This window comes from Brachyhypopomus gauderio, chromosome 6 (genome assembly GCF_052324685.1).
Source record: "Brachyhypopomus gauderio isolate BG-103 chromosome 6, BGAUD_0.2, whole genome shotgun sequence".
Classification (NCBI taxonomy): domain Eukaryota; kingdom Metazoa; phylum Chordata; class Actinopteri; order Gymnotiformes; family Hypopomidae; genus Brachyhypopomus; species Brachyhypopomus gauderio.
In genome coordinates this window covers 20,071,487-20,083,293 of record NC_135216.1, presented here as the reverse complement: position 1 = coordinate 20,083,293, position 11,807 = coordinate 20,071,487, and the positions used below count along the sequence as shown (strand labels likewise).

At 41.7% G+C, this 11,807-nt stretch overlaps 1 protein-coding gene across 5 annotated transcripts in view; it reads left to right on the top strand.

Moving 5' to 3' along the window:
• The first annotated feature begins 517 nt into the window (after positions 1-517).
• The window catches only part of cpne4b (copine IVb), a 36,972-nt gene continuing 25,682 nt past the window's right edge, over positions 518-11,807 (top strand). For 2 of the 5 annotated variants that reach the window (XM_077009507.1, XM_077009502.1), the window contains exons 1-7: positions 519-806; positions 2,081-2,267; positions 4,445-4,624; positions 5,051-5,122; positions 5,324-5,398; positions 5,747-5,830; positions 5,936-6,025. In XM_077009507.1, coding sequence (XP_076865622.1) covers positions 2,097-2,267; positions 4,445-4,624; positions 5,051-5,122; positions 5,324-5,398; positions 5,747-5,830; positions 5,936-6,025 — 672 coding nt within the window. In that variant the 5' untranslated portion in view covers positions 519-806; positions 2,081-2,096. Of the gene's footprint in view, positions 807-1,471; positions 1,585-1,661; positions 1,942-2,080; positions 2,268-4,444; positions 4,625-5,050; positions 5,123-5,323; positions 5,399-5,746; positions 5,831-5,935; positions 6,026-11,807 lie in introns of those variants that run through there. The other 3 variants (XM_077009503.1, XM_077009506.1, XM_077009505.1) reach the window with 3 other exon arrangements.

The following is an 11,807-nucleotide window of genomic DNA, read 5'->3' as shown; positions in this document are numbered from 1 at the left end:
CTATTGTCCACAGAATAAGAAGTTAAGTCACTAGGTTTATCGTCAGAAATTAACATAAACATTTTAAAGCATGGAAGACACATAATAGCATCGCTTTCAAAACATTAGTTTATATTTACTGTGAGAGTTGTAGAAAATAACTTCAGATAAAATATATACTCATAAAATATGTTAAGCTTTGCTGATAAGGAATCAAACACACAATGAACACGTAACAACAATACGAACAGGCTGAAACACCGCATGTAACACCCCGGTATATTACACACCAATAAATACCAACAGACTAATAACAACGCACATTACACACCAATAAATACCAACAGATTGATAACAACGCACATTACACACCAATAAATACCAACAGACTGAAAACAGCAGAAGGTACATTTGTATCTTCACTACTAATGCTGATGTGCCAATTTTAACAATCCTCTCGCTACCTGTCAATCCTCTCGCTACCTGTGATACATCTTCAAATCCACCAGAGGGCAATATTGTTCAGTCGCAGCAAACTTGACGAACCGCTCATATTTATAGAGGATTAAAAAGTCAAGATAACTGCTGTGCGGACGCATTTCCATCTTTTCTTGAGAGGAGAAACTGCTACCCGGACTACCACATATCGGGGATTCTCATGGATCAGTTCCTACCGTCTGCATCGTAGCTTGTATCGGGGACGGGGAGTGAGGAAGGGATGGTTTTTGCTGGAACATGAATCTAATGCGCAAATCTTTCTCAACGCGAACTCGGCACTGAAGAACTTTCCTGGGATCGTTTGGGATTATTTCTATACATTTCAGTAGGTACGTTTGAGTCCCTTTGCAGTACGACAACAAAAACAGAATTACTATGAGGTTAAATTGAGTTTTGTCAAAAATAAGATATTTTCCGTTCTGGGAGTGTGGCATTGATGAAGCATCTTAATGTGGATTAACGTGTTGTAGACACGTCACTAAATCATATGTGATAGGGTTTGCAGTTGTGTGAAACAGCAGTTTGTGCCATTCTAAATGTCTCTGTGTCAAAAAGTGTAACCAAAAACATCAGAGACAGTTAGCACATACAAACAGGCGTTGAAGAAAAAAGCATAACCAAACTATTGCTACCTAGGCAACTTCTGATCAGCTTTCTCGTGTCCGTGTTGCTCTTTGCTTTCTTATGAGATTCGCATTGTGTCCTTATCCGTATAGATTATAGGGCTGACATTAATATTTTTTTTCACTTGTAATCGGATAGCTTTGTAAGCTAAACGCGTAAAGTAAGGTACTGCGAATTTCAGTCACGGTTCACCTTTGAGATAACCTTTTGAGTTTTATAGCAACTAAGGTAACAGCAGCTCGGCTTCATCCCTCTCAGATGAAGTGTACTGCTGTAGAGTGAAGTTGGCTTTGTGCCAGACTATCCGTTCATCGCACCGCATCGCACTGCAACGGTGTGTCCCGTAATCTTTCAAATTCGGTTATGAGGCGTTCATCTGAGTATCGTCCTGAATATTTGAACACCTAGGCCAAGTCTCCTCTGATCTCGCCAATCACACCGATTAGTCTGAGTGAGCAAAGCGAGCGAGCGAGCGAGCACCAGGTGCGTGTAATTACGGGCCGGGCGAGACGTCTAAAACTACTTTAAAAGGGCAAACCCCTGCTTCGATAGCAAACTGTTATGAACCTTAATTTAAAAATAATAACAATTCTAACCTTTCCTCTGTTGTACGTGAGGCCTGCATGCATAATTGATGCGAGGAAGCTACATATTGGCTGTTGTATTCAGGTCTGGTCTTTGCGAGAAGGGCTTCCACGGGGACCTGTGCGCTCGTGCTGCATGTGCAGTATTACCGTCTAGAGGAGCAGCGTCCAGCACACGCGTGTTTCAGTCACAGAGGAGATCACATCACTACATCCTGTAACCTAGTAATTGTCAGTTTGAGCCTTCTTTGATTTAGTTGAGTATTTTTAGGCATGTGCGTTTCAGTACGAATAGTACGTCTTCCTCTGGATTCCGATATTTGTCGTCACGTTATTTATATCCTGTCATGTGACTGTTTGGTAAGCTGCTGTGTTTTACGTGTGTCCCTCCTCAGTCTGAATTCAGCTGACATGACTAACATATACGAGTCGGCGGCCAATACGCTGGGCCTGTTCAACAGCCCCTGCTTAACCAAAGTGGAGCTCCGTGTGGCCTGCAAAGGCATCTCGGACAGAGACGCCTTGTCCAAGCCAGACCCCTGCGTAGTCCTTAAGATGCAGTCACATGGACAGTGGTTTGAGGTATGTGTCATGTCACACACACACACACACACACACACACACACACACACACACACACACACACACACGTGTACGCGTACACAAACATGTACACATACACACACGTCCACATGCACACGTGCATACACATAAAAAGAACACATTGGTCAGGCCATGGTCACACAAACACACACACAAACAGCCCTAAAGTGTGGGGTTCTCAGACTGTGACTGCTCTCTAGGGTTAGGGTTAGTTTTGGGTTAGGGTTTGGTGTTGGTGTTAGGAATGGAGTTAGGTTTAGACTTCTATAGACTGACTACCACTAACAAGAAGAGCTGTGATTTAAACCTAGAAGTCGAACTCTCAGTCTAGGTAAATTAAAACCTTGCAAATGGAAATCCATCTTTATGGCAGCCTGAATGTGCCAGTGACACCAGATTACCATAATCCTGATGTGGATATTTCTAAAATGTAAGGGATTCAGTGATGGAGAATTTAGTTTTAGCTAAGCTTGATCTGAATGCAGCTATTCAGCCTGTATGTCTGCTTGTGATTTGTCAGAACATTCATAGAACAGTCAGTGGGAACATCCATGACTGGTGGGGACACACAGGTCTAACCCTAAGGGCTAACCCTAACCACAGGAACTAACCCTAACCCTAGGGGGTAACCTTAAACCTAAAGGCTAACCCTAACTCTACCGAATAACCCTAACCCTAAAGGCTAATCTTAAGACTAACCCTATGGGTAAATTTAACCCTAACCCCAACCCTAACCCTAGGCACTAACGTAACCCTAGAGGCTAACCTTAACCCTAACCCTAGGAGCTAACCCTAACCCTAGGGGGTAACCTAAACCCTAACCCTAGGAGCTAGAGGCTAACCTTAAGACTAACCCTAGGGGGTAAATTTAACCCTAACCCTAGGCACTAACCGTAACCCTAGGGGGTAACCTTAAGACTAACCCTATGGGCAAACCCAAACCCTAGAGGCTAACTTTAAGATTAACCCTAGGGGTTAATCCTAACCCTAAACTGTAAACCAAACTGTAACTCTAAACCTAATCCTAACCATAGGGGCCAAACCTAACCCTAACTGTAACTCTAAGCCTAATACTAATATCTAAACATAACCCCAACCCTCATGCATCTCAGGTATATTTGTAAACAGAGACAGAGTTAAGATCATTCATCTATTCTTAAGAGTTTTGAGCCTCTGATAAATGAGTTCTGAAGTGGTTGGAGAGCCCAGTTTGTGACTGAAGTCCCACTTTTCAAATAGAAGCTCCACAAAGTGAAATGAAGGGTATTGTGCACTTGTTTAAACTTTTTCAGTCAAAAAAGTAACAACCTCATGATCTACTGGTGTGGTCCTCATGATCTACTGGTGTGGTCCTCATGAGCACTGGTGTGGTCAAAATCAAAGTCAAATTTATTTATATAGCGCTTTTTACAACACATGTTGGTCCTCATGATCACCTGATCTTAGCTTTTATTTCACTGAGGCTGTTGTTTATTTCATTTCCAAAAATCTGTGAGATACCTGTAAGCTTAAAAAGGGTTAACCCTAAGAGTTAGTGTTAATTCAGATTAAGGGTTACCCCTAAGAGTTTGTGTTAGTTCAGATTAAGGGTTACCCCTAAGAGTTTGTGTTAGTTCAGATTAAGGGTTACCCCTAAGAGTTAGTGTTAGTTCAGATTAAGGGTTACCCCTAAGAGTTTGTGTTAGTTCAGATTAAGGGTTACCCCTAAGAGTTAGTGTTAGTTCAGATTAAGGGGATAGAACAGCAAGAAAACCTGGAATGTTTTGCACCTCAAATGCCCCTCACGTGTGTGTGCCTGTCTTGTCTGTTTCCCTCACGATTGTGTGCGGCCCTCACAAATGTGTGTGCCCCTCACATACGTGTGTGTGCGTGCCCCTCACGCACGTGTGTGTGCGTGCCCCTCACGCGCGCGTGTGTGTGTGCGTGCCCCTCACGCGCGCGTGTGTGTGCGTGCCCCTCACGTGCGCGTGTGTGTGCGTGCCCCTCACGTGTGTGTGTGCCCCTCACGTGTGTGTACCCGTTATGTTTGTGCCACACAGTTGTTTGCATTTTTACTAATGTGTAACTCACACGTTTGACCTTCTTATAGTTTCTTCTGTGTCGTTTCACTTCAGTTGTCAGCAGCACTCTGATTGGCTATTCCCTGTGCTCCTCAGGTGGATCGTACAGAGGTGATTCGCAGCAGCACCGGCCCGGTCTTCTCCAAGGTCTTCACGGTGGACTACTACTTTGAGGAGGTCCAGCGCCTGCGCTTCGAGCTTCATGACATCAGCAACAACCACAACGGTCTCAAAGAGGCCGACTTCCTGGGGGCCATGGAGTGTACACTAGGACAGGCAAGTGTGCACACTAGCTACAGAGAGGGAGAGAGAGAGAGAGAGAGAGAGGAAGAGGGAGAGGGTGAGAGATAGAGAGAAGGTGAAATGTAGAGATAGAGGGAGATATAGAGAGGGAGAGATAATGTAAGAATGTTCAAGTGAGATAGTGAGAGTGACAGATGTGTAACTCAGAGAGAAGGATGAAGTTACGAGTGGATGGGTGTGTGGAGGAGAGGAGGGGTGTGTGTTACCTAGGTAACCTTGTTGTTGGGACAAGCATGTGCATGCCAGCATTGATACAAGACTGAGAACTTCAGCCATCACGGTTGTCATGGGCGACAGCATTTGTACCTTAGACCGTTCTAGTCTCCTAGTCAGTCTGGTTTTTATGGTTTGATGGTTTGATGGGTTTGGTATTTAGGTTCTGTTCCTTCATTTGCACAGATTGTGTCTCAGAGAAAACTCTCTAAAGCTTTACTGAAACAAGGCAACACAGCAGGGAAATCTTCTATAACGGTAAGAACCAAGTAAATGATCTCACACACACACACACACACACACACACACACATACACACATACATGTATACTTACACACACAAAATCACACACATATATATATATATATACACACTATATACACACATATATACTTACACACACACACACACACTGCATGAAGACTGCATTACCAGTCTGGTTCTACTCTACATCACAGGTCACAGCAGAGGAACTGTCAGGAAATGACGACTACGTGGAGCTCGCATTCAGCGCGAAGAAGCTGGATGACAAGGTACATGTTTAGGGTTCACGTGAACCTCAACGTGATCATGAACATGAACGTGAATGTGAACGTGAACACGAGCGTGAGCCTCATCACATCAGCCACATCAGCTTCACAAAAGGACACGTAGTGTTGAAGCATCACAGTCATCTTGTGGAATACATGCATCATTAAGAACTACGATGCACCAACGCAGAGTTCATTCACCCAAACGAATCTCACAGCATTGTGTACAGGACCTGCTGCCTTCATTCAGAATAAGTGGCTGGCTTGTATTGGATTATATTGTGGGTGATCTGCAACCACCACCACCACCTAGTTTATATTTCCAATTTCAACATTCTCTATCTTTTCCAGGATTTTTTTAGCAAATCAGACCCATTTCTGGAAATCTTCCGGGTTAATGATGATGGCACTTTATCACTGGTCCACAGAACTGAGGTGTGTTTTACAAACATAAGCCACACGTGCACAGACAATATCTCCCTTTGATTGTGTTTCAGTCTTGCAATAAACAATAAATCTTCCTCTTTTTATACTTTGCAGACCATCATGAATAATCTAAACCCTGTGTGGAAGTCATTCAAGGTCTCACTAAACACGCTGTGTAGTGGTGATGTGGAACGAGACTTAAGGGTGAGCCTCACGCTTCTTTGTGCAGCTAGTCAGGGGCGCAGATGGAAATTCTGAAGTGAGGGGGACCAAGCTGTACAATATATATATAAAACCCCAACATTTATGCTTGTAGATGCTAAATTTCGGATGGGGTAAATATAAATCTGGAGGGGACATGTCCCCCCCGTCCCCAGTGCCATCTGCGCCCCTGCAGCTAGTGCTTCTCTGTGCTAGCTGTAGCCACTGTGGTGTTCACATCAGCACAGTTGTGGGGACATATATTTTCTCTGGTCAAAGGTTTGAATGTGTACTGTTTGGCCTTTGAGTTACGGCATGCTTTAATATATTAGTACCAGGGTCAAAAAAGTGAACAGTGTCCTGTGTTTGGAAGTGATAAAGCTGGAGATGGTCTGGTACAATGATAGGCAGTGCTATCCTGAGAGGCAGTGCTATACTAAGAGAGAGGAATAGGACTTAGTAGTAGGACAAAACTAACTTCTGATTTCTAGTTCTTCACTGGAGAGATGGTCTCATTATTCTGCTACCTTTTGTTACTCGTTATATTATATATTATACCACTCAAATATTGATGCAAACAGTTATACCAGAAACAAGCAGAGTCATCGTGTCACCCTTCGTTCAGCCTCCCGGACCACAGGGTCATGTCAAAATCGTTGTGGCAGGTTCCTGTGAAGCTCGTCTGCTCTGGTTCCGGCACAGAACACGAGCTGACATCTCTCGCCACACAGTAATTACCCACAGTCGCTGTTGTGGTGGCTAGCTGACCATCAACTGAAAGGAAGTGACATACCATAACACTGGAGAAGTTGATATTAACAACACCATGCTGCAACAGAGGAGACTGTTATTACAACACCATTATTACACATAGTGAGATTTAGACTGAACAGCTGACATTATCCTTAGATCTATACTACAAAGATTTTCTAGTTGCAGATGGAAAGACAGAAGGCACTAGAATGTTGTAATATGTTCACATTGTGGGATAATACATGTGTTATTATACCATAATCATATGGTACTGAGCTTATGGGGTGACAGCACGTGTGTGTCTGCTTATGAGTGTTTGTGGTCAATACCAGGAGGTATAAAATATCACATATCCTTCCGCTGTCTGTCTCTGTCTTTCTTTGTTTTTGCACATACACATGGCTGATGTGCAGCTGTTATGGGATCGCTGGGATCGCCATGTAGATGCCGTAATGGGGAGATGCTGAAACGCTGAGTCACTGTCCTTCACCACAAAGCTTTGTCAGTTGTCTCACTCTCATTGTTTTGATTCATACAAAGTTATTTACAGCTCCTTGAAACACAACTGAACTTCAGATTCTTATTTATACTGCTGTCAGCATGTGTTGATGGTCACCTGTGAGATGTCTGTTCTTATAAAAATGTCCCAGATGCTCCTGAAGGGGGCAGAACGTTATTGGGTTTACACTTCTGCAGGTCCAAATCGCCACTGAGGTACCGTGTACTGTCATGGTTTTCCTGGTTTGCAATATTGGTCTCACTTGAGATGTTTTTTAACATCCTTATAAAACTTTCATTTCAGACTGTGAATAATGAGGTTATGGATTACCGTTCAGTTACCTCAGTGTTTCGATCTGAGCAGCTCGGAGTGAATGTGAAAATCACATTCAGATTACATTCATGAAGCCTGAAGTCCAACCCACTCTGTCATTTATATTTAAGACCTAAACGGTGTGGATCAGTGTTTCTGCTCATCTCTCCCTCTGGTCTCAGGCTTGCATTCCCTTTGTGAGTCTTGGATCCTTTCAAGGTTTCTTCTGAGAAACTTTAGCTCTTTAGCAGTTTTGCACTCCTGCTCATTATGGGCTGTTTGTTTCCCTTGATAGTGACTGAACTGGGTACCAATTAGTGCAATGAGATTTGCCATAGGTTCATTAAGTCACTGCTGGCGACATAGATATGGATCGGAGGTAAATGAACTAGATTTTTTTTTCTCGCCGTGTGAAATCGGAAGTGTGGCGTGTGAGCATGTGAAGACGGTCAAATGCGTGTGTCACACGCTCAATGCGTGAGACTTGAGAGCCCTGGCAATAGTGTTGTCTGTGCTATGTGTGTTACCAGTGTTAGGTGAGCTAGCTGTGTTTAGTGTGTTAGGTGTGTTACATGCTACATGTGATAGGTATGTTACATGAAATGTGTGTTAGCTGTGCTATCTGTTACGTGTGTTAGCCGTCTTGCGTGTGTTAGCTGTGTTAGGTGTGCTAACTGTGTTACATATGTTACGTGTGTTAGCCATGTTATGTGTGTTAGCTGTGTTAGGTGTGCTATCTGTGTTACATGTGTTTGCCATGTTATGTGTGTTAGCTGTGTTAGGTGTGCTATCTGCATTACATGTGTTACGTGTATTAGCTGTGTTACGTGTGTTTGCTGTATTAGGTGTGCTATTTGTGTTACGTGTGTTAGCCGTGTTACGTGAGTTTGCTGTATTTAGGTGTGGTCTCTGTGTTACATGTAGGGGTGACCTGCAATAGTCGCTGATTTGACTATAGTCGACTATACCCCTAGACGACTATGAATGTCATAGTCGAACATACCATTCTAACTGCATTGGGGTGCCCAAGGATGCTGCTAAGCATTAGTTGTTACATGAAATGTCTTTGTTTTCATTATATATAGCCTTTTGTCAAATAAAATCATCCTAATTTCTGTTAATAAATATTTTTAAATGATGTGTGCGCATTAACAATAGGCATCTTCCTTACTACACATTAATACATCACACCCTGCAGTTGCACAGTCCAAATGAGCGGAGCTGAACAAGCTACAGGATAGTCAGCATCTGCCGAGATTATAATGGCTACTAAAAAACTTCAAAAGTGTGGGAGTATTCTGAAAAAGATAAAGATGAATCAAACAAAGTAAAGTGCAAGTTGTCATCAACGTCTTTCATTTCACATGACAACAACCAACATGACATACCATTTAAAATGCGTAAGGCGTAAGGATGTATATCTTCACCAATAAGGTAGATTTGATACACATCTCGATACACTGTCACCGAAACGATATAACTGCGATACTCTGAAACCCCTTGTCGATAAGATGCGATACAAGTCACTCCTGTTCACGATATGATGCGATTCAAAATGATTTGATAATGATATGACTTATTACATGAGGATTCGGTTTGATAAATGATCATTCGATACAGTTAGTTGAGGTTTGAGGATGTATTGGTCTAACCCATCAGTTTTCTTAACTCAATAGTTCTACTTTACTCTCTAACAATTTAAGGGATGTATGCATCTGGGGTGGGTTTCCAGAAACGTTCGTAGCGCTTCGTAACCTCGTATGAAACGTTTGAGGTTAAGAAGTACTTAGCGCTAAGAACGTTTCGGGAAACTCACCCCTGGTTGTTTTCAATGGAGCAAAACCAAGGCCTACATAATTATATAAAAAAAAATGCATAATTCAGTATATTCAGACAGAGCATTAATTTATTCAAGTGAATTGTTCAGTTATTTTCTCCATCTATATTTATACAAAACGTTTAAAACATAAGATGAACAGTTTTTAAAAGTACTGCATTAACATAGTGAAAATTATGATCTGCAACACTACTGTCTGCTAGACTTACGAGGGGGTAGCGGCCGCAGAGATGTCCACACCACGCCGTCTTTTCGTGTGTGTCGCCAGGTTCGTTGTGCTACTAACGTATTTGATAGCCCCACGGCATTGTTTGCAGATTGCGTGCGTCTTGTCAAGTTCACCACCTCGCTTAAAAAACCCGAAATATTGCCACACGTTTGATTTGTGTGTCTTTTTTGGTGCATTAAATGTATTTGTCGTTGCTAATGCTCTCGTTTCCCTCCATCTTTGTTGTGTACGTCTGCGTGTTTGCGTCAGTACCTGAGGACACGATGGTGCATAGAGTCGATGCACCGTAAATTCGCCCGCAAATTAAACCCGATGCACGTTGAATCTACCGGTGCAGTCGAATCGCAGACATGTGTGCCGATTCAGTGAATCTCCCCATCCCTAGTAAGGCGAAAAAAAAAACAGTTCAGCCGTTTGTTAATGTTCTCTAACGTTTCAAAAATAAATAAATAAGTAAGTAAATAAATAAAAGCTTAATAAAGCCAACCTACTATGTTTATTCATTTATCTGAGTGTTTTAGGTTTTTACTTTGAAGTGGAAAAAAGTCCTGAATGAGAACGGGAACCCCTTTAAGGTGCTCTAGATAAATAAAAAAAAACCCAATTTGACTAAAGGGAATATCTGACGAATCAGATTCGACTATGAAAATCCTTAGTTGAAGACACCTCTAGTGTGTTAAGTGTGTTAGCTGTGTTGCGTGTGTTAGCTGTATTAGGTGTGCTATCTGTGTTACATGTGTTAGCCGTGTTATGTGTGTTATCCGTGTTACGGGTGTTAGCTGTATTAGGTGTGCTATCTGTTACATGTGTTATGTGTGTTAGCTGTATTAGGTGTGCTATCTGTGTTACATGTGTTAGCCGTGTTATGTGTGTTATCCGTGTTACGTGTGTTAGCTGTATTAGGTGTGCTATCTGTTACATGTGTTACGTGTGTTAGCTGTATTAGGTGTGCTATCTGTGTTACATGTGTTACGTGTGTTAGCTCAACTCCGCAGCCCTCCTGGTACATCCTGACTTCCCTCATTTCAGTGTCATCGCTTCAGTAACAGCATCCATTTAATGAGACAGAGCACAAACAAGACAGAGGAAAGTGAGACTGGGCAAAGCTGTGTGAGTTAACAGCAGATCGGAACCACTCTGGTGACCATGTGGTTGACCATGCATTGAGGTTTATGGAGGGAAAGGGTCAACCTAATTTGTGCTGCTACACTGTAGCATCACCCAGACATTTCAAAATGAGAATAACCTATCCTGAGAAAATGAGAGTAGACAGAGGAAAGTGAGTCTGGGCAGAGTGAGACTGGGCAGAGCTGTGTGAGTTAACAGCAGCTTGTGTGAGTGACCCTAACTCACATTTATGATCATATGCAACTGTGAGGCGGAAATGCAAAACGGGTATTTTTAAAGGTGTGGTTATGAATAAAGATGAGCATGTTAATTTTAAAATTCATGATTTGTGTACACCGGGTGTGTGGAAAGCTGTGAGGGCAAATTTCAGTATGAGATGTAACCTTACCCCTCTGATTCATGCGTCATATATACTGTAATTTTAACATTTTTGGAAAAAAATTTGATTGACCAAACAAAACTGTTATCAGCTACTAGGCTATTGTGGTATAATGCCGGATGGTTAAAGCATTGGTTCTTTGATACAGGAGAGAATGTATATTTGACCTGGTAGAAATATATAGAACAGATCAAATTATTCAGAAATAACTTTGCAGTATTGGTTATTGTGGCATTTGTTGTTGCAGGTTTGGTTGTTATTGTATTTGTTATTGCTGTATTGACTATTATAGTATTTGTCATTGCAGTATTGGTTATTATAATATTTGTTATTGCAGTATTGGTTATTTTAGTATTTGTTATTTCGCTATTGATTATTATAGTATTTGTTATTGCAGTATTTGTTATTTTAGTGTTTGTTAGTTCACTATTGGTTATTATAGTATTTGTTATTGCAGTATTGGTTATTTAGTATTCATCAGTTGGTTAAAGTCCAGGAGTTATAGGTTCTAATTTCTGACAGCAGTAGGGCCTCATTGTTTGTTTTTAATACATATATTAATAAATGTTAATAAATATACAAATATATAGATTCTCATTTACATTTCTAGTCGTCATTGAAGATGATGTTTATCATATTTAATAGCAT